Source organism: Biomphalaria glabrata, chromosome 10 (genome assembly GCF_947242115.1).
Source record: "Biomphalaria glabrata chromosome 10, xgBioGlab47.1, whole genome shotgun sequence".
NCBI lineage: Eukaryota > Metazoa > Mollusca > Gastropoda > Planorbidae > Biomphalaria > Biomphalaria glabrata.
Window position 1 is genome coordinate 12,236,550 of NC_074720.1, and position 22,704 is coordinate 12,259,253.

Below are 22,704 nucleotides of genomic sequence, written 5' to 3' on the forward strand. Positions count from 1 at the left end.
TATCGATCATAAAGTAAAATTTTTGCAACTATTTGTCGTTCTGTAATTCGATGTGATAAATGCCTTTTTCATTTAGAAATGTATTTATTTCTTTCAAGCACAAAGCAAAACGTTTCATCAACTTAAATTTGGAAAGTCATAGCAATTTTTTTTGGTGGGGGGAGGGGGGGGGAAGAAGGAGGTCGGAATAATTAGTCTCCATTTCGTTTAAGAATTCTTTAAACTGACGATGGTAGAGTGCTTTTGACAAAATGCTGTTAATAATCTTGATTACCAAAATTTGATAAAATAAATAATATTTGCTTGTTTAACTAAAGAGCCACAGCTTCATTCCAAAGAGCCGCATGTGGCTCGCGAGCCGCAGGTTGCCGACCCCGGGCCTAGCGTCTATATAAAGACTTGTAGTTAAGGTGAGAGTTTCCCAGAGTTGCTGTTACTTGCTTAATACTGAGTTTCTTCATTGAGATGCTGTGTTGTGAGTGGGCAGACCCTAAAAGTAAGAAAACACCAGGCAGACATTACAGATATTGTAAACATAGTTTTAAAAAGAGAGTTTCAAAATAAATGATGATTCACATTTTCCTCCTCCTCTCTCTTTCCTCTCCTCTTCACCCCTGTCTCTCCCCTCTACCTCCTGCCTCTCCCCCTCTCTCTGATGGGGTCAAGGTGGTTTGTCAATTTCACCCAAAGACTTAACATTTTGTAATCTTGTAGTCAGAAAAGTTTGACTCAGTGGTGGATTTTAGGCTGTTAGAACCCTGCCCATTCTGAAACTTTCTTTCCAATGACTATTGTTCCAATGAAATTGAGTGGTGACTACTTCTTGGTGCTTTCAGAAGTATGTATGACGTATGTGTGCCGTGTGAAGGATAAAAAGTGTTTGCGTCTGAGGGCATGATGAAAAGTGTATGTGTTTGTCAGTATAAGAAAATGTGTATGTGTTTAAGAGCATGAGAGTATAACTGCATGTAAAGGGTAAGGGGGGTGAGTGCAGACGTGCTTGTAGCCCATGGAGTGTATTGATTGATTGCGTACATCATTGACTCACATACTGGAGACACAAGACGGTATTGGAGTGCTGCGTTGGAAATGTCAGCTTTAGAACAGTAACACTAACTGGAAATCAAAGATTCTCAAATAAGCACAATGTCATTTAACTAGGACTCTACAAGGTCTTCTTCCTGTCATATAGATCACTAACATCATTCGTGCTTCCATTCAAAGATATCACTCTCGTAACACTCGCTAAGATTATCTCAGTGATTCAAAAATGTGATCTTATTGTACTGTGCTTTTCATCCAAATAATAACATTAAACAAAAACATAAAAATACTTTTTTAAAAAGCAATCGAAAAAAAAATTCCTCTTGAAAAAAAAAGAGGCTTATTTGAGGGAAAGAACCGCTAATTACTGCCATTTATCTGAAAATGGCATGGTTTAGCGCCCTTTCTGCTATATAAAACAAAGTTGATTAATTAGTACTAATGGATTAAATAATTGGTTATTTTTTTTATCTTGATTCGTGTATTATCATCGACAAGGAGTAATTATGCGAAATTTCAGCTTGATTTAAAAAAAAAAGGGAAACGGGAGAAAAAAACGTAATAGAGGGATTAATTCATATTGACATCCACATCTCTCATTAAGTAGCATTAACTCCCCTTATTTTGATACCAAACAAAATAATCACCAACAATTATTTAATTAAAATTTTTTTGACCGATTCATGTCTTATCAGGTACAATGAATAATTGTGAAAAGTGTCAACTTGATCCGAGATTGGACTTGATGGGAGAAAAAACATGCTCAAACCTTTTACTTGACAGACAGACAGTGAGTTTTTATAATCTTTGTAAAAAAAAAAAGACAATACCTCTTTTATACAACGTAAAAAGAGATTATTTTTCTCTTAATCACTAATGAATTATATATTTTCTAGAATTGAAATTTTTTTACTCCGCTACATCCCCCCTCCTTGTTTAGCGAATGTATATATACTACACTATCAATATTATTCAATATTCCAATGATATGTCTTTAGATCTAGACCCAGAAGAAGATGCGCTAAATTTTCCTAAACATTAATTTATTAAACTCTATATAATATAATGTAAAAAATGTGGACATACCCGAAGACGTATAGTCCGTTCAAGATAAACATTTTCTGATTCTATAGTCAAGTTTCAACATATTTCTTTTCATACTTTGAACAATTATAACGGTCAAATTGGAGTTTTTCCAGTGTTGCCAACGAGCTAGTAATTCTTTTCCCAATGATGAATATCAACTGTCTTTCTTCTTCTTCTTCTTTGTTCTCATTGTTATGTTGGAGTGTTCAGATGACTAGACCAATACATGAGATGAACTGCGCAGTGGTTTCCAAATCAGGGAGCTCTCCATATAGTTTTCTTTCTATTGGGGTGATTTGGGGCCAATGTCTTATACGGGCCTCTTGGTAAAGAGAGCAGTTTTGGATGACGTGGTCGGCATTCTCTGGTGATACTCCACATAGGCAGATTTCACTGGTTCCAATTTTGAGCTTCCTATATGAGCTGGTATCCATTGAATAACAGATTTTTTTGCTGTTGTTGTTGAGCTTTATAAGTGCTGTTCTGAGGTTTTTAATATAAGAGGAATCAGAGTTTTGTAAGCTTTGGAGGGTTGTTTTTGCATCGGTTAGAAAGACAATCTGACTGTGTGGGGAACTTGGATGATTTGCTAGCATGGTAGCAGCTAGTGCTAGTGCTTCCCTTTCTGCTCTGTGACTGTCAGAGAGCTCTCCAGTAGCAATGGATTTTTCTAGTTTTCCTTCATCTGGCCATTCGATAAGTATTCCAGCTCCTCCATTTGTGGTGGCTTTATGGGATGAGCCATCCGTGTAAACTCTGATCCACTGATTGCTAGGATAATTGGTATGTAGAAAACAGTTCACTATTTCCTTGAGCTCTGTTGGTCTGTAATCAGATTTTCTTTTTATGTTTTCAATATGGTCCCTTATAATAGGAAGAGGGCTTTTGTCCCAGGGTGGAGATTCATTATAGTGTATCGAGGACTCCAGAGTAATTTTTTCAAGTTGGTGTTTCTTTTTTAGGTTTAGAGATTCCTGTATGAAATTGGTCCTTTTGAGACGGTTGTTTGTTCCAGTTTTGTGGATTTTTGTTCTGAGTGGGTGCCTCTCCAAGGTTTCCAATTTAGTGAATTGGGAAAGGATTTTTATTTCTCTTCTTTCATCCAGAGAGATCAGGGCAGCAGTTTCCTCCATAGCTCTTATGGGTGTTGTTTTGATTGATCCTGTCATTATCCTCATTATCCAAATGTCAAATTTCTAGTAAAATCAAAGAATGGCATTAACTCTTTCTCTCCTAATTGACGATGCCAACGTTGATTTCACCTCATTAACCAAATTGATTTTTGGATTTATAAACTTTAATTTGTGTTGCGTAAAAAAGAGAATGCATTCCCCTATAATTCGATACCAAATAAAACATTTTATGTTAAACAAACACACGAGTTATTGAAGTTTAATTATAACAGGGTAGTAAAATACAAATAATAATAAATAAAATAATAAAATAATTACGGAGAGAAAAGAGTTAAAATAGCATGGGCCATAGTGGAACACGAGAAACGCTTCATCTCTGAGCGTTCCATTCCTGACCCAAAAGATCGACTTTATTTAGATCTAAGATGACACTATTTTGTCTTTTCAGATTACATGTATTGGAGATTTTCTTACTAAAGGCTATTTACAGTAATGAGTAGGCCTAAATTGGTCTTTGTTTACTGTTTTATTTTTAATCAGATTCTACAGGGCTATAAAAGAGTGAAAAAAAAATTTCGATTTTAAAAATGTAAAGTTAATTAACACTTTCGTATTCTGTCAGGGGCGAACTGGCTATATAGCCATCGGGCAAACGCTCGATGGGCGGTGGGGTCGCCGAATAGGCCACTTTGAATGACAATAAGTACAGAAAATGTGATTATTTCATTAAAGAACTTTACTGTCTAATACTAAACACATACTCTCGTAATAATGGAATCACCTAGATCTATACACATATATCATGTAATTTAGAATCATATATAAATATATATACACCAAGCGATTGGTGGGTCCAACAGTATGGTAATGCCAGGGTCGATTTTGACACCCAGTCCGCCCCTGTTTTCTGTACTGCGGACGCAAACAAAAAGCTTGTTATCTATGGACTTGCCACCATTTTTGGAAAATATCCATTTTATTTTGTAGAGAGTTATCTTTCATGAATTAACAAAACATTGTTTCGTCTGAGTGGCGCGAAGTGATTTTTACTTTGTCTACCTACCGGTAATGTTTCTTTTATCATTTTATGTGATGTCTAGATGTTGCTACACCAGCAGATAATTAGGTAATCGGCGTCAAATATTTTGATATAATGTAAAATGTCGTTAAATTTTACTGATTTATTCACATAGAATCTATACGCCTAATATATCTATAAAATACCACTGACTGACTGACTGATTAATCAATAGATCTCATTAACTGTCTTACGGATAAGATTCCTTTTACCTCCTATATTTATTATTTCAAATGTTAACTTCAGTGCCTTTTCTTCGATAGCAGCGCTGGGTGATGCACGTTTTACGTATCCGCAGATGACATCTCAAGTAAACAGATGATACATCATCTCCATCACTCAACTAGACTATCAACCATCCCACATCACCAATCAGAAACTACCTTCTGAAAGGGCCATCAGGAGACCTCTGAACATCAATTTGAGACCCTCGGAAAAGCTACCATTTAAGAATGACACAACTACGAAAAAATAACTTACATCGACCCTCACCGGACATGAATTTCCTCTACGTCAAATCTGGCTAAATATGGAAGTCACAGAGAGTCACTGTGGACTTATCATCCATTCATTGTCAATAGAAAATGCCTTATTAGTTTGATTAAAATTTGTTGCAACTAAAATATAAGGAAATAGTACGCCTACATTTAGTTTAACAATACATGTCTCATCAACCGGAGGATCACTGATAGTTTGCTTTTAATTGTGACAATAATACTCATATTGCGTAATACGAGAGTTAGTTTCCTTGTTATGTAGTTCTAATACAGTACTCCCACCCAAATCACACCCACACACACACACAGCTATTGTTGGTCGATGTCAAATCGCTTCCAGCCATGTAGACCTAGATCTGGGATATTTAGATCTAGAGCGTCTATACAGACAGTTTAGATAATTGTACACGTTTTTTTCCCACACCCATTCTCTGATCATGTTGGAACTTTAAACAATTATTTATTGTACCTAACAAAGCATAAATCAATTTAAAAATTAACCAGTTAGTCAATTAATCATTAATCGTTTTGTTTGATATCGAAATGGGGAAATAATTTCTACATTATTAAGAGATATTGTTGTAAATGTGGAGTTCTTTCCCTTAGATAAGCTTTGTTTTTAAACAAAGTATTTTTGTATTTTTCTTGTTTTTAGACCCTTGCTTTCAGGGTTGGAATAATTTTATGTCACTCTATCTACATATGCACCATGCCTGAGTTTCGCAAACTGTTCCGCGGTACCCTTGTGTTCCACAAACTACTGGAATAATTATCCATTAAGCCACAAAGAGCATTAATGTCTCTAAAAATAAGCAAAGTGTTCCGCTGAATACTCAGAATGTGCGAAGTGTTCCGTTGGAGAATAAGTCTGTGAAACACTGCATTATGTTAAAGGCTAATGAGCTCGACAATACTATGTAATACTTTACCGGAATCCCCTTCCACCATTTGAAATTGTCTAGTAGTGGTGTGCGTCGCACTTGGAACAAAAAGCTCCTTTTCACCACCCTGAATTGGGCTGCGAGTTCCTTCCTCTCTCCACCCTGTCCGACCGGGGGGAGGTGAGACTTGGGGTTAAACTTATAGAGTTTGATTTCGCGTTCATTAGTAATGGACACGGACACTTCGGGCTCGCGGACTAGAGACGCGGCCGAATGCCGCACCACTGGAACCCCGTCGTATTCGTATACTGTACCAGCTAACCGTGCGGGACACGCCATTTATGTAACGGCCCCTTGAGGGACGGCGCCTGGACATTAACAGATCGCTGCGGGAGCTTTTTTACATCCCCGCACAGTGCAATGAGGATACTCTCTCACCCTCTTACGCACTCCCGCGGGAGCATTGTTTCGCCACCCATTTGGCCTAATCGTCTCCTCTCACGACCGTTTCCACCCGGGCGCCTTGATGAGGCAGGACAGCAACCCCCTTCAGAATCCAGCAGATTCATATTCAGATTCATATGTTCTGCGGGGATGCAGAAATTGAAACATGGACATCTGTATCCATAGTTGAAGTGCAGCTACACGCACAGCACAAAGTGTTGAGTTTCCATTTTCTGAGTTCAAGACAGTTTTGTTTGCTGTTGCACTAATTAGCTGGTCCTAGGGGACATCTCATTGAACTCAACTATTCAAACTCTGTTTAAATTTGATACGCCACTGTAAGGGGCACTAATCATGGGCGTAGCCAGGGGGGGTTCTTGGGGTTCAACCCCCCCCCCCCGAAATGAAATCCCCCCCCCTGCGGGGGGGGGGGGGAGAACGGCATTAAGTGACTGATTTTTGCTTTCATTTTGTTTATTTTAGGTGAGATTTTAATACTAAATCATCACTTACCACAGTACAGCCGAGGCAGTTTTGAGTTAAAAACCCTCTACCAGGGGGTTTTGAGTTTAAATCCCCCTACCAGGGGGTTTTGAGATTTAAAAAACCCCTATCAGGGGGTTTTGAGATACAAATCCCTCTACCAGGGGGCTTTGAGTTTAAAACCCCCTACAGGGGGTTTTGAATTTTAAACCCCCTACCACCTCTTCTATAAAACAAAACAAAAATAAAATGCAAACAACAATCCCCAAATTCCAACAGCACAGTTGAGGAAGATTTTGATTTTAAAACCCCCTCCAAAATTTACGATAAACCCCATTTCAAAATAAAAAAAGCAAACTACACTCAAAAAATTCTATGAGCGTAGCCAAAGGGGTTTTGAGTTTCAACCCCCCCCCCCTCAAGTTGGGGTTTGAAGCTAAAAAGTACCTCTTCAATATAAAAATAAAGCAAATTACACACTATAAAATCTATGAGCGTAGCCAAAGGGGTTTTGAGTGTAAATCCCCCTCCTCCAGGTGGCTTTTTCTCTAAAGTTTAAAACCCTTCCAGATGGTTTTGAGTTTAAAATTCCCCTACAGAGCGTTTAGAGTTGAAAACCTCTCTCTTCAATATTATTTTAAAGCAAACTATAGTCACCAAATTCTATGATCGTAGCTAAATGGGGTTTTGAATTAAAAGCAAAACAAAAAAACTTCAGAGATTTCCTAGTTTAAAACCCCTTAATTCCAAGAGCGTAGTCAAGAAAGGTTACAAATTTCTACCAGTGGCTTGGGCTCCATTCATAAAGTGTGAATAGTCTTCAGCCGAAATTGAAAATCATTAAATGTATCTCAACAAAGATGGCTAAGACAGATTTTAGGAGTCCGTCATAGAGATCGGGTCTAAATCAAAGAAATCATTTGCCGAACTGGCAGTCGAATCCTTAGTAAGGTTGTGACAGAGCGTCGCATGAGGTTTTGCGGGACAAGTTCTCACACAAAATGAATTACGCAAAATAAAAGTTGCGGAAACAGCTTGCCGGAAAATGCGCCGAACGGCGCGAGAGGGTTTAAGTCAGTAAGAATAGCACATTAGGTTTATGAAATAAAACTTTTTAATAGCAAGATAATGCACTGTAGATACCTCAGAATATGCATTTTGTTGGCTTTCAATAGAAATAGTGCCCGGCGGCGGGGCTTCGCCCCGCGCTGGGGGAGCGCTACGAACTCCCCCAGACCCCCTTGCTAGCAAGGGCGGGTAGTCTACAATAAACAATAATCGTCTTCCGAAAGGGTCAGAATATAATAAAGATTAATTATGTGCACACACACACACACACATATATATATATATATATATAATTTTTTTCCGGCCGGGGGGGGGGGCGGGGGGGGGGGAATCCCCCTCCCAAAACCCTCCCCGAAACAAAATCCTGGCTACGCCCATGGCACTAATGCCTTTCAATTTGAGCTTGTACGAGGAATGTTCGAACTAGGCATGTGGTTTATATATTGTTCAACACGGTTTCTGATAACATAAACATTGAACGATACTTCAAGGATCATACAAGATGAGTACCGGTCGTAAGGTCAAGATAATGGTAAAAGTCAAAACAGGGGAAAAGTACTGACACACTGAGAGGTGCGTTGTAGGGACGACATTCTCTTTTTTTTTTTACCAGGAGAAAATGTAACGAAAAAATGTGTGAGAATGCGATTTGGTCGTAGGGGTGAGTATACATAGCTAAAAATAGAAAGAATAAATTAAAAGTACGCTGATTAGCTGATATCGAATATTGTGTAATAAAATTTTTAAATCAATTTTAAATGCAAATAATTACAGAGCAAAATTAGAACTGGCGAGGGGCAAAAAGTAAATAATTTTCACGCTTCATTCTTTCCTTATTACATAATTAAAATGTTCTATGGGTCCTTACATCATAACTTTTGTCAGAAGTATTCATATGTTCTATGGGTATCTTACATCATAACTTCTGTCAGAAGTATTCATATGGGTATCTTACATCATAACGTCTATCAGAAGTATTAATATGTTCTATGGGTCCTTACATCATAACTTCTGTCAGAAGTATTCATATTTTCTATGGGTCCTTACATCATATTTTCTACCAGAAGTATTCATATGTTCTATGGGTCCTTACATCATATTTTCTACCAGAAGTATTCATATGTTCTATGGGTCCTTACATCATATTTTCTACCAGAAGTATTCATATGTTCTGTTTCCTTACATCATAACTTCTACCAGTAGCATGGGCTTAGCCAGGACTTTCGGAACTATGTGTGTGTGTACATAACTAATCTTTATTACATTCTGACCCTTCATTCTTTCGAAAGACGTTGATAGTACCCTAGATTAGGTTTTTCATGGAATTAGTGGAAGAATTGTAGACTCCTCGCCCCGCCGACAAAGCTGTTATTTCCGTATTAAAAACCAAAAAAATACATATTCTGAGGTACCTTCAGTGCATTATCCTGCTATTAAAAAGTTTTATTTCAAAAACCTGATGTGCTATTCTTACTTACTTAGATCCTTCCGCGCCGTTCGGCGCATTGGGCGGCAAGCTGCTTCCACAAAAATCTGTCAAAAATCTGTCATTGGCAATGTCTGAAGCTTTCTCCCACCTGCTCTGAGGACCTCCACGAAAGGCTGACGCTAAGTTGTACTAGGATGTCCCTGTTTGCGCTTTCCTCGTAATGGCCTTCATGTCATCGAAACTCTTATTAATTCATTTTGTCGGAGAACATGTCCCGCAAACCTCATGCGACGCTCTGTCACAACCTTACTAAGAGGTCGACTCCCAGTTCTGCATAGGATTTCCTTGATTAAGACCTGATCTCTATAACTGACTACTAAAATCCGTCTTAGCCATCTTTGTTGAGCCACATTTAGTCTTTTTCAATTTTGGCACTCTATTCACATTACTTTATTTATGGAGCCCAGCCACTGGTAGAAATTTTTAACATCTCTTGGCTACGCTCTTGGAATTAGATGACTGTAGTTTGCTTTAGATTTTATATCGAAAAGGGAAGTTTTATCGTCCAAATCATCTGTTGGGGAGTTTTAAACTAAAACATCTCTGGGGTTGTTTTTTTTAACTCAAAACCATCTGGAGGGGTTTAAAACTTTAAAATAAGCCCCCTGGAGAAGGGTTTTTTAAACTCACCCCTTCTTCCTTTTGGCTTGGCTACGCTCATAGCATTTTGAGTGCTTAATTTGCTTTTTTTTTTTTTATATTGAAGAGGTATTTTTTAATTTCAAACCCCGCTGAAAGGGGTTTTAAACTCAGAACTCCTTTGGCTACGCTCATAGAATTTAAGTGTATAATTTGCTTTTTTTATATGTATATTGAAGAGGTGGTTTTTAGCTGCAAACCCCGCTGGAGGGGGGGGGGGTTAAACACAAAACCCCTCTCGGCAACCCTCATAGAATTTGGTGACTGATGTATGGATAGTCTTATATTGAAGAGGGGGTTTTATCGTAAATTTCGGAGGGGTTTTAAAATCAAAATATTTCTAAGCTATGCTCTTGGAATTCGGGGATTGTCGTTAGCATTATTTTTTTCGTTTTGTTTTATAGAAGAGGGGGATTTAACTGCGAAATCCCCTGGTAGGGGGTTATAAACTCAAAACCCCCTTGGCTTTGCTAGGACAGTCTTCTTCTTCTTCATCGTTCTCATTGTTATGTTGGAGTGTTCATATGGCTAGACCAATACATGAGATGAACTGCGCAGTGGTTTCCAAATCAGGGAGCTCTCCATATAGTTTTCTTTCTATTGGGGTGATTTGGGGCCAATGTCTTATACGGGCCTCTTGGTAGAGAGAGCAGTTTTGGAGGACGTGGTCGGCATCTTCTGGTGATACTCCACATGGGCAGATTTCACTGGTTCCAATTTTGAGCTTCCGGAACATGTGTTGTCGCATTCTGTTGTGTCCGGTCCTGAGTCGAAAGATTAGACGCTGGTCTTGTCGGGATAGCTTATAGTAAGCATCATCTTTCTTGTGATTTGGATGGGAGCTCGTCCATTTCTGATTCAACTTCATACGCCCGTTGTTGTAACTGACGAGTTATAACTCCCTTTTGCCAACGCTCGTGGCCACGCGACCTTGACTTTAGTCTCACCTCTTCACCCTTAGCAAGGGGAGGTAAATCTTTAGCGTGGGAGTTGTAGTAAATCGCTGATCTCCTCTGGTTTTCTTTCAGCGCTTTTCTATGTTTCTGAGGATCCAGAACTTGAGGTTTCAACAGGCTTTTAGCTATAGGCAGCAAGGTTCTGATTCTTCTGTTGAAGAATGCCTGTGATGGGCTAGTACCAGTTTTATTCGGGGTGCTTCTATGATTAAGTAAAGCCATGAACTGATCTTTATTTTTAAGAAACAATGTCTTTACAGTCTTCACGGCTGATTCAGCTTTCCCATTTGATCTGGGATAGTGGGGACTGCTCGTCAAATGGTTGAAACTCCAATCATTGGCGAATTTTGCGAAGCTGTCCGAAGATAGCTGAGGTCCATTGTCAGAGACCACTGTAGATGGGATGCCATATCTAGCGAAATGGGCTTTAAGTTTTCTTATGACAGTTTCTGAACTAGTGTTCTCTAGGCGATCAACTTCACAGAAGTTACTGTAGTAGTCCACACACACAAGATAGTCTTTGCCGTCAAGTGTGAATAGATCAACACCAACCTTTTCCCAGGGGTGTGTGGGAACTTCATGATTCATTAAAGTCTCTTTCTGTTGGTTGGGTTGAAAAGCTTGACATATTTCACAAGTTGAAATATAATGCTTTATGTCACCAGTCATTCCTGGCCAGAATAAACTCTCACGAGCTCTTTTTAGACATCCTTCAATGCCTGAGTGTGTAGAGTGAACTTCTTTTTTCATTTCTAGTCGTAGTGACTTGGGCACTACTACTCTTTCACCTTTGAATATAAGCCCCTCTTGGACTGACATTTCGTCTCTGAAATTATAATAAGGCGTTAGCTGATATGGTAGAAGATGCTTGCCTTCTGGCCAACCTTGATTAATTGTGATTAGAAGTTTTTGAAGCGTCCTATCTTTCTCGGTTCCTTCCCTTAGTTTCTGTAGTTTTTCTTCCCCAATTGCTAGGAAACCGGCCATATTTATGAGTTCAAACTCCCCTTGACTGTTTGCTGACGACTTGATATGAGCTCTTGAAAGTGTATCGGCCAGATACATTTCTTTTCCCTTTTTATAAATCACAGTTATGTCATAGTTTTGTATACGCAACATCATTCCCTGCAATCTTCGAGGAGCAGCTGAGAGAGGTTTAGCCATTATTGCTTCAAGAGGTTTGTGGTCACTTTCAATGGTTATATGTCGACCAAATGTGTATTGGTGGAACTTATCCTGAGCAAATACAATTGCTAGCATTTCTTTCTCGATCTGTGCATATCTAGTTTCAGTATCAGTCAAAGATCGACTAGCGTAAGCTATGGGTTTACTTTCCTGCATTAAGACAGCACCAAGGCCATTTTGACTGGAATCACACTGTATGGTCAATTCTTTAAGTGGATTGTAGAATGCTAGCACAGGAGCTTGAGTCACCATAGATTGTATATCACAGAATGCACTCCTCATGTTTTCTCGACCATGACCAAGGGATGTCTGTATGAAGTAGCTGCCGAATTGGTTCAATGACGTCGGATAGTTTGGGTAGGAATTTAGCAAGATAGTTCACAAACCCACAAAAGCGCCGAACTTCTTCGACGTTTGTTGGTTTGTTCATTTCTTTAACAGCCTTTACCTTTTCAGGATCAATCTTTAAACCATCACTTGTAATTAGATGTCCCAGAAATGTAATTTCTTTCATTTTAATCTCAGCTTTTTCTTTGTTCAGTTTAATTCCCACAGAGCGACATCTCTCAAATAATGCTGTAATATTCTTGTCATGGTCATGGGAAGCTGTCTCCCATGTGTCTCCGGAACCATAAACTATAATATCATCAGCTACACCAATCACACCTTCAAGACCTTCAAGAGCAGCATTTAAATGTTTCTGAAACAGTTCTGAGCTCACAGATGTTCCAAATGGTAATCTTCTCCACTTGTAACGTCCAAAGGGTGTCTGAAAAGTTGTGAGCAAACTCGATGCTTCGTCCAGATGCACATGCCAATAGGCATTTGCAAGGTCCAGTTTTGAAAACATTTTTGCGTTTGATAATCTAGGAAGCAAGTCTTCCATTACTGGAAGGGGAAAACGTTCTCTTTTAAGTGCCTTGTTGAGAGGACGAGGATCTAAACAGATACGGAGTTTCCCAGATTTTTTTGTTGCAATCACCATTCGACTGACCCAGTCAGTAGGCTTATCAACAGGCTCAATGATTCCTTTTTCTGTTAGCAGTTCTAACTCAGACTTTACTTTAGCCTGCATAGCTAAAGGTACACGACCAGATGGACATGTAACTGGTGTTATGTCAGGATTCACTTCTAAGTGTACAACACCAGGTAATTCACCCTGCTGATCCTCAAATACATCAGAGAACTGTTCAACTATTTTTGTCGATAACCTTGGTAGAGGCTTAACACTTTCAACCTTATCAACACTTTCAAAAGTATGATAGTTTATTGTAATTAGTCCCATTTTTTCTGACGTTTTCTTCCCTAACAGGGGAGTTAAGTCATCTTTTACAACCACGAAATCAACACGATATCTTTTGTTGGTCCTTGGATTTTGTAGTAAGAGTTGTACCTTTCCAATAGGTATGAGTGTGGTACCGTCATACACACGTAACTTGCTTTGAGTGGGACAGATTAGTGCAGATTTAATAAGCTTCTTAGGGATGACATTAACGCTGGCACCCGAGTCAATCTGACACACAATCTTCTCACCAGCTATGATCATTTCAGCTTTTATGATCTTATTGTTTGGTCCACCTTGTACAGCAAGCACAGCCTCATCATTAGAAGATAATGAATAACAATCATCACTGTCCTCCTGTACACATTGCAGTTTCTTTTGGTTGCATTGAATGCCGAAATGATTTTTTTGTTTACAGATATTACAAGTTTTACCCCAAGCAGGACACAGTTCCTTTTTAAATGGGTGATTTTGTCCACAAAATTTACATTTGCGCTGTTTATGAGCAGCATTCTGTTGAAGAATATTTTTGCGAGACGAAACAGCGAACGCCTCATCCTGAGGTGGTGATGAATCAGATGTACCTGTCTCTAGTACCTTTAGTTGCAAGTCAGCAGCTTCATTTGCCTTGCAGATTTCTATACAAGTCTTGAGTGTTAGTTTATGTTCTTGTAAGAGTTCTTTCTTTGTCCTTGTGTCTCTGATGCCGACTACCATTCGGTCTCTTATTAAGGACTCTTCCATGTGGTCGCAAAAATTGCATGTTTTAGTGAGTGTCCGTAGAGCTAGTAAGTATTCCTCGACAGTTTCTTGTGGCTTCTGCTGTCTGTTGTTAAAAACATATCTTTCATACGTTTCATTTTTTAAGCCTATGAAGTGGTCATCAAATGCACATATTATGTCTTGTACATTGTGCTTTGGTTTAAAGGTGATACTGTTGTATACTGCCAATGCCTCTGGGCCGACAGTGTGCAAGAACAGTGCTTTGGCATACTCTTCATCTATATCGTTTATTCTCTCTATAGTGCAATAGTTCAGCCACATTTGCTTGAAGAGCTTCCATTCCTCACACCCTTTCTTCACATTTAAAGGAGGTGGAGGGTTAATTCTTGGTTTAAAGTTAGTTTTACTTACAGTTTCCATTTTAAACTTTTTAGAAAGCTGCCACCATGTTATATTATCACAATACACTTAACAATACTGATGTTTAAAGTTACACTCCAATTTTATTAACATGAAACAAGGAGAGAACAACCAGCAGAGACTAATACACAGTGACTACACACTACTGACACACTTCAGAGTAAACCGTGAAATCGTGAACATACTGAACAATAGAACAAGGGAGACTACAAGAAACAAACAAACACACACACAACATACATAAACATAAATACACATATAAATGTAACAGTAAGCATCATCTTTCTTGTGATTTGGATGGGAGCTCGTCCATTTCTCATTTATTTTATCTACAATTAATTTCTTCATTTCTTCTGGATAGAGTGCAGAGTTTACTTGTGAGTTTGTTCTCCCACTCTTGGCGAGTGTGTCAGCCTTCTCATTTCCTGCTATTTGTATGTGAGCTGGTATCCATTGAATAACAGTTTTTTTGCTGTTGTGGTTGAGCTTTGTGAGTGCTGTTCTGAGGTTTTTAATGTAAGGGGAATCAGAGTTTTGCAGGCTTTGGAGGGTTGTTTTTGCGTCTGTTAGAAAGACAATCTGACTGTGTGGGGAACTTGGATGATTTGCTAGCATGGTAGCAGCTAGTGCTAGTGCTTCCCTTTCTGCTCTGTGACTGTCAGAGAGCTCTCCAGTTGCAAAGGATTTTTCTAGTTTTCCTCCATCTGGCCATTCGATAAGTATTCCAGCTCCTCCATTTGTGGTGGCTTTATGGGATGAGCCATCCGTGTAAACTCTGATCCACTGATTGCTAGGGTAATTGGTATGTAGAAAACGCTAGGACAGTGATGGCTTAGTATTAAATCTCACCTAAAATAAACAAAATCAAAGCGAAAATCAGTCACTAAATTCCGACCCCCCCAGGGGGATTTCATTTCGGGGGGGGGTGTTGAACCCACCCACCCTGGCTACGCCCATGACCAGGAGTATTTGTATGTTCTATGTTTCCATACATCATCTTCCAAAAGTATTCGTATTGTTGTAAATCCAAGGCAATCACTCAACGAAAGGTAGGAGGTAGTAATAAACGATGTATTTATTATAAGCTATCAAGAAATAGTTAGACTTGGACTTCCGCTATTAAGTCACAGAGAGTAATGTCTTAAATTCTAAGTGTCCTACTTAATACTGGAACAGACCACCGACACACTTCCCAGTGTCGCTGCAGGTCTCCCACACAGTTCAGTAGTATCACACAGGACAGCACTTGACTTATCCTCATAACTTCAGCCGGATCTACAACAGTCCTTCTTCATGCAGAATAAACATGTCTCGTACTACTTGTGTTGAATGGTGCTCTGATGCGCACCATCAGTGTGGCGCGGGAGCGGAGTTACAACAGTATGTTCTATGTGTGCTTGCATCATAACTTTTACTAGAAGTATTCGTATGTTCTATGCTTCCGTACATCATAACTTTTACCAGAAGTATTCGTATGTTCTTACAGCATATCTTTTACCAGAAGTATTCATATGTTCTATGTTTCCTTACATCATAACTTTTACCAGAAGTATTCGTATGTTCTTACAGCATATCTTTTACCAGAAGTATTCGTATGTTCTATGTTTCCTTAGAGACTTTGCGACAAAGCGAACTTCTTTAGAGTAAGATCATATGCGGGATGTTTGGCGTAATGGCTCATTGGCTACCTATCAAGTCTGCTCCAGTTCGAATCCCTACTCGAGCAGAGTTGTGTTTACTAAGCGCTCAAAGGAGACGGAAGATTTTTTTTCTCGGATACCCCCTCCCCCACATAAATCTCAACGAAAAAGAGCACTGCGCATGAGCTGTGGAGGTAAATACATATATAAGTAGAGTATTTCTAGAATCCTTTTTTTTTTTTTTTTAAAGCATACGCAAATTTAATATATGAGACCAAAGAGTGGATAACTTAGGCCACATGCACACACACACACACAGTCACTCACTCACAGACGAATAGGGTTATATATATAAAGTGGACAAAAACAGTCTTGTACTTTCTAATTATTCTAGTGATGTTCAAGTCATACGGGCGCCTATAAAGCCACAGTATTATTGCTCAAGATAAGAGCAAAAGGCCGTATTATTATTATGCTTGTATGAAATACATTGGCCTAAGGGTCTGGGAGCATTTCTGTTTTTGACTGCTCAAAACTATTGCCAGCTAATTAATTGTTCAAACATGCCATGTCAAAAAAAAAATATGGTCTTCATCCTATTTAATCGATACTGGTTCCGTTGAGAAAGAGAGAGGCTGGTAGCGCTTGGAGAAGATGGCCAGGTCAGCCTTTCATTTGACTGCCAAGTTTTATTTCTCTCTCTCTTTCTCTCTCTCTTTCTCTCTCTCTCTCTCTTTTACGGGGCTAAATACGTTGCTTGATCTAATTATAACAAACTTCAGCCATTGTTCAACTGTTGATCTCAAAACATGATCAAGTATTCTTTGATTCGACTAATAGTTAATAAGATTACTACTAGGCCGCCAAGATAATTTGATGAAAAGGTATTAGACGGGGCATTTAGAATTTGAAAATTTGTTAATTTTTATGAAAACAAATGTTAAAAATTTAACACGTCGGACTAATATGTTATGGATCATTTACCATATTCCCTCCTATAAACTAGATTCGGGAGACATTGAAACTAGGTCTTCGTATCATAGATGTGCTTGCGGACCCCTGCACCCACGCCCCCCCCCCCTAGTCAGATGCTCACCCTGGTCAGCTACTCGAACAGTGTAAGACACTTAGTTAGTATTAGTCATGACTTAGTTGGGTTAGAGCAGGGGTTCTCAACCTGTGGGTCGCGACCCCCTTGGGGGTCGATTGACGATTTGCCAGGGGTCGCCCAAGACCATCGAAAATATGAATTGTTTTTGTCTATTCTTCTATTGCTGTATGTGTGTGTGTGGGGGGGGGGGGGGTCGCGGCAGAGTGGGGGATTGTAAAAAGGGGTCGCCGAGCATAAAAGGTTGAGAACCGCTGGGTTAGAGGCTACCTAGAGACATCAAGTCAGTTGGTTTTAGAATTCTTTAGGGATAACACGTATTCATAGACAGAGACTCGACTGTGGCCTATTGAGTGTTAAACCATCATCTGAATTGTCTAACAGTTTGGATTTAGTTTCTGCACTTGTTAGTTTTTGTGTGAGTCTATGTTCTTGTCAGTTAGTTGCTCTGAAATAGACCCGCACAAGAAACCCAGACATCTCCAGAGTAATCTGTCGAAGTCAGACAGGCCTCAATAATTACAAGACAGAAGGCTCATGACAACAGCTACCTCCACCCGGGCCAGATACCTCCATCCAAGTCAACTACCTCTAATCCGATCATATTACCTCCACCCTGTCTGGTCAGCTACCTCCAAACTGGTCATCTACTTATCCCGATCTGCTAGCATCACTCTGGCCAGCTCCCTCCACTTTGGTCAGCTACCCCCTCCCTGGCCAGCTACTCATTGCCATTAAAGTAGTTCGGAGAATATTCTTTTAGGCTCTAAGCCTCTAAATTCTGTCCTGTGCTCTCCTCTGTACCATCACCCCCCCCACACACACACACAAACGACAAACGTTTTAAAAATTTCTATAACCTATTTGCATGAGCAAAAGAAACAAACTGCTCATGCTAAGACAACCAACATGATGTAATTCTTCCTCGTGCAAAAGTAGTCCAACGGATGATAACTCAAACGTGACATTTAAATTGATAGTTGATATTTACGACTGCAGCCGTCTGCCATAGAGGCAGTCATTTGTGAGCATCGTCATGTCATTTGTCCAACAATTAAAACAGTTCTCACACAAGTTGTCATTTCGTCGATTATCTTGAGTTCGCGATTCTAATCCTTGACGTTTTATGTTTGTTTTCTATATGTCTATGTAGGCAACATCATAATCAATTGTTACACTTAGAATTTATTACACAAAACAACAGGGAATGTTATATTATTGAGCCTTGGAGGCACCCCAGACATGCAAATTACATATTACAACATTTCAATATTATGAAGAGTTGCGATGACATTGAGGCTACTACGTGGAAAGCGTATAACTTGGCGCCACACTTTCATGGAGGACCTCAGAGCAGTGGACACCAGGTGGGAAGAGGCTTCAGATATTACCAGAGAGAGATCTTTGTGGAGACAGCTTGCCGCCCAATGCGCCGAACAGCGCGGAAGGATCTAAACTCCATATCAAATATAACCACATATAACTCAGGGCCTCAGAATACTTACATCTGGCCCTGTCTCAACCATACACAAACTCAACAAAGTTTGACATGTTTTTATCAATTATCAATTCAGACAGATAGAGTATGAATCTAATATATATATATTTGAATGAAAACCCCCTGAATGAAAAATTCAAAAATCATGATCATTTAAAGCATTGCCCTAACACACTAGGCTTTACCTCTTCTTCTTCTTCTTCTAGCCAGCTTTATTGCTGCTGAGCTGTGAGCTCTTTCTAGGCTTTACAAACAAAATAAAAAACGGTGTTTGGGTGGGAGGCTATCGGTAAACCGACGTGTCACTGACCAAGATAGTTTTGATCGTTTAAGGATGAATACCAATGAGCAAATCTTGATTCAATAGTGAAGTGCATGAGTACTAGTGTTGTTAATTACAAAGGGCTCAATACGTATTGATACGTGGAAGATATTTCTACAAGAGCGAAGAACGTTATCTCCACCTTATTATCAAGTGGTTTATAATGAATTAATTTTAAACACACTTCTCGTGGGCGTCTTTATTTAACCCCAGCAATTGTATGTAATTAGGCTGCACCATTTTTTTAAACTTAATTAAATTATACATATGTGACAAGTCAAAAACTCGCTGTCAGAGTCACTCAAATTTATCACAGCATTAATTATTATTTTCCATTATTTATTTATTTTATTTTAATTATTTCCCCATCCTACCCCTAAATTCTCCACCCGCACCACCTTTTCCGCTCCAGGCTAGACTTAGTTGACCACATTGGAGATAGCTAGGCCACGTCTTTCGAGTTATCTTCCCTTGACCGGGGCAAAGATACGCACAGACTTTGATCTTATCGACAGGATGTCTGACAGCCGCAGTGGACACCACCTTGTGTGGAATGCAAGTCACCCCTCCCCCCCCCCTTTCTCCTATGTCTCTCTTTGATCTAGGAGACCACGAGGACAAACACGCCCATTGATCTTCCCAATGTGCGACTCCCATCTCAAGCCTAAGATAATTCTAAGCCTAGGACATTTCCTGTTTCCGCCCACATTCTCCAGGCCTGTATATAAAGTAGATCCAAATCAAATCAGACCCTCTTATTTCTCTATCTGAGCAATCGAGTCTGGACTACTTCACACATTTTTACTCCTAGAGGAATACCTGGTGGTAAGCCGAACTTAATCACAAGTTCCATCTTAATTACTCTGTGTATATTTCCATTGGATTTTATCATGTGTAGTGTATTATTTCATTTATATTTAATTAGTGCATTGTGTATTTCTTACTGGCGTAAGTAGAGAACATAAACATGCCCTATGTATGTATTTATGAATTGCATTAATCTATTAATGCTGCGTTGCTCAATTGATCGTTGATGCAACCATGTATATATTTGTACATCTTATTTTATTTTCTTTATCTCGGCTGACAACCGTGATAATTTTACTAGCGCACTAATACTGCGTCTAGAAAAGAGTTATGAGTTATCTCCCCTGTATTGAATTATCTCCCCTGTAGTCATTTTACTCTAATGAGAGTGGCGCCGCTTGAACGGACACCCTCTCCATTCAAGCGCGCTCCATTGTTCTCGACCCACGGTCATATGTAAACAATCATCTGGGTCGCTGACCACCGCCCATTTCCCCCCCCCCTCTCTTTCTCTGTCCACCTGTGTTATTTATTTGAGGTTATTATTTCCCCTTTTATGTACATTTCTATATTATTACTTTCCCTTTTATGTACCTTTTATATTGCTACTATCAGCCATCTATTTTCCCAATCCCATTTGTCATCATCTCCCCATTGTGCTCTAAAGCAATTTTACCAATCTGACGAATGCACCTCAGTCGAGGGCATCAATAAGATGCATGAGAGACATGTCCTAACTTGTCTTTATTTATCCGCAGCCTCCCTCAGGTGTCTGCCTATCTATTTATTGGATCAACGATCTATTTACCTGCCTATTTATTTGCTACCGAGAATCACCTATTGCCTATTTATGTGCTTAGTGCTATTCAGCACTGCACTTGCCTACTGAGGTCTACTCAACTCTACCACTTGGCGCTATCGGCATTGCCCGCCTATTCGACAGCCCACCTGTCAAGCTATTAGGTGCGACGTCCCTATAGATTCAGATCTGTGTGAGACATCATAGCTACGCCAACCCTCTGCAACTCACTGGACATATCCTGTCAACTACGCTGCCCACGGCAGATCCGCTCTGCCCGCAGTAAATTGTGCCCACGGTAGCCGGCCACCCGCCCTACTGTGCCCACTACAGATATTAGATTTTGGGGATTGAAACTCCACAAGAACTATATCACCGGCGTCCCTCTATCCGCTAGAGCGCCACCTCCAGCTGCAGAACCTCAAGCCAGGACACAGCCAGCTGCGACATCAACAGGACAACCAGCTAAGTCAGAGGACAAAGTGACATACTCTCTTATCAAATGCAAGAGTGATGATTAAAGCTAGTATTATTTAGAGATAGAAGCAAACCCTCCCCCTTTTTAATTCTTATATGTATATTTATGTAAATAAATATTCTTCATTTTTAACTTTTGTATCTATCTTTCATTGCTTTGTCTCGTTGCGTGTCTGCTCCCGATTCATATGCTGATAGGTTGGTGTGTGATAGCTTTAAAAATAATCATCCCCTAGACATTAAACGCGCCAAACACACATCACATTTCCCCACCTGTCACAACATATTATAGGATGGGTAGATAAGCATTGCACGGCCATATATACACAGACGTCTATTATTTTTGTACAATGTAAAATCGCATTTCTAAACTTTCTTTGTAATACCATTTTGCGGATTTTAAATAGTAGGGGCTGTTGTTAATGTTAATAACAGAACTATATATCTACGTAAATCTATGATATAAGGCCATTTCTTGTTAGTTTCCATTGAGATAATTATAATGTTTCGAAAATCCTACATCGGAATAATTCAATTCTGTTTATTTTAATTATCTTACGACTTTAGATTGTACATTTAAGTAGATTCATTACCTAGATCTTTCTAGCTCTAGAGTATGTATCTAAAAATTGCATAATAACGCCTTGTTTCAGTTTTTAGCGCCCCCCATAAGGGGAAAAGACGCTATTAGTTTTGTGTGGTCTGTCTCTCCGTCCGTTCGTCCGTCCCGTTTAGATCTCGTAAACTAGAAAAGATATTGAAAATCCGACATCATAGTATTTTAGACCATTCAAAGTTCTGATGCAACGGCTACTTTTTTTCTTTTCTCAAAGCGAAAAATCTCATTTTTAAAATCAATTATGCAAACAGTTTTTTTCATAAAAATACACCATATTTACAACTATTCACTATAAATAGTAACAAACACGGGAGGCTCTTTACAATTATACCCCGAGAGTACGTAAGTTCTGTCATAGTAACTAGATCTACTACATTTACAAAAAAAAATTTATTTTTTTTAAAGAGAAAAAATCTACTTAGTATGCATATAAAGTGGAACATAATTTAAAACAACAATGAATAGGTAGTTTTTCATATTATCGCGTTAACGGCAGAGCTGACATTTACCTATGAAACACTTAACTAAAGGAATTTTTTTCCTAAAATAAAAAAGATTATTTTTTTTAACGAAAATTTTATATTTCTTGAGGATTTGTAGAGATTGACCCTTTACAAAACAATTAGATATTCATTATAAAGCATCAGTTAGGCCATGTTCATATCTAACTGATCATTCACTTTCACCTAGCCCTTGGTCTGCTGAACTGTTGGGGAACCACACAAGATCTGTCAACCTTCTTTCTCCATTCTTCTCTGTTGTTTGCCTTTGTTAGACTTTCATTCTGATAATCTTTCCGAAAATATTGAAACCTGCCTTTTTTCCTTCCTGGGTAGACCACTTCGGGGGCCGATTTTGAGTGTATGTTTCCACACAAACTGTCTTTGTAACCTTGTTGTTTGTTGTTTTTTTTTCAAGTTTTTCGCCACATTTTTGTATAGTGTTAGAAATCTCCAAGTCCAGTCTAAGTATATAATAGATATAGATCTGTGAGTTAATTCTAATTGCACGCGATTCGAGAGTAAA

General features: G+C 39.1%; 2 protein-coding genes across 4 annotated transcripts in view; both read right to left on the reverse strand.

The window, feature by feature from the left end:
- The window catches only part of LOC106077280 (probable G-protein coupled receptor 19), a 35,967-nt gene that overhangs the window by 6,847 nt on the left and 6,416 nt on the right, over positions 1-22,704 (reverse strand). Inside the window, exon 1 of one of the 3 annotated variants that reach the window (XM_056043897.1) lies at positions 4,834-5,046. The exons of the other annotated variants lie outside the window; for them this stretch is intronic. The gene's annotated coding sequence lies outside the window, so the exon portion shown is untranslated. Of the gene's footprint in view, positions 1-4,833; positions 5,047-22,704 lie in introns of those variants that run through there. 3 annotated transcript variants of the gene reach the window in all.
- On the reverse strand, positions 4,721-12,058 carry LOC106079362 (uncharacterized protein K02A2.6-like). Its single transcript, XM_056044549.1, has 2 exons — positions 10,790-12,058; positions 4,721-4,780 (listed from the first exon to the last, which is right to left on the reverse strand). Exons 1-2 carry the CDS (start codon positions 12,056-12,058, stop codon positions 4,721-4,723), a joined length of 1,329 nt encoding a protein of 442 aa, XP_055900524.1.

Bases quoted from the DNA above. Each gene is read 5' to 3' on its own strand.
- LOC106079362 (XM_056044549.1), bottom strand. From the start codon at position 12,058: ATGCTAGCAATTGTATTTGCTCAGGATAAGTTCCACCAATACACATTT. The intron at 4,781-10,789 runs GTGAGACTAAAG...CTTAAATGGTAG, and splicing joins CCCTTGCTAAGGGTGAAGAG to CTTTTCCGAGGGTCTCAAAT.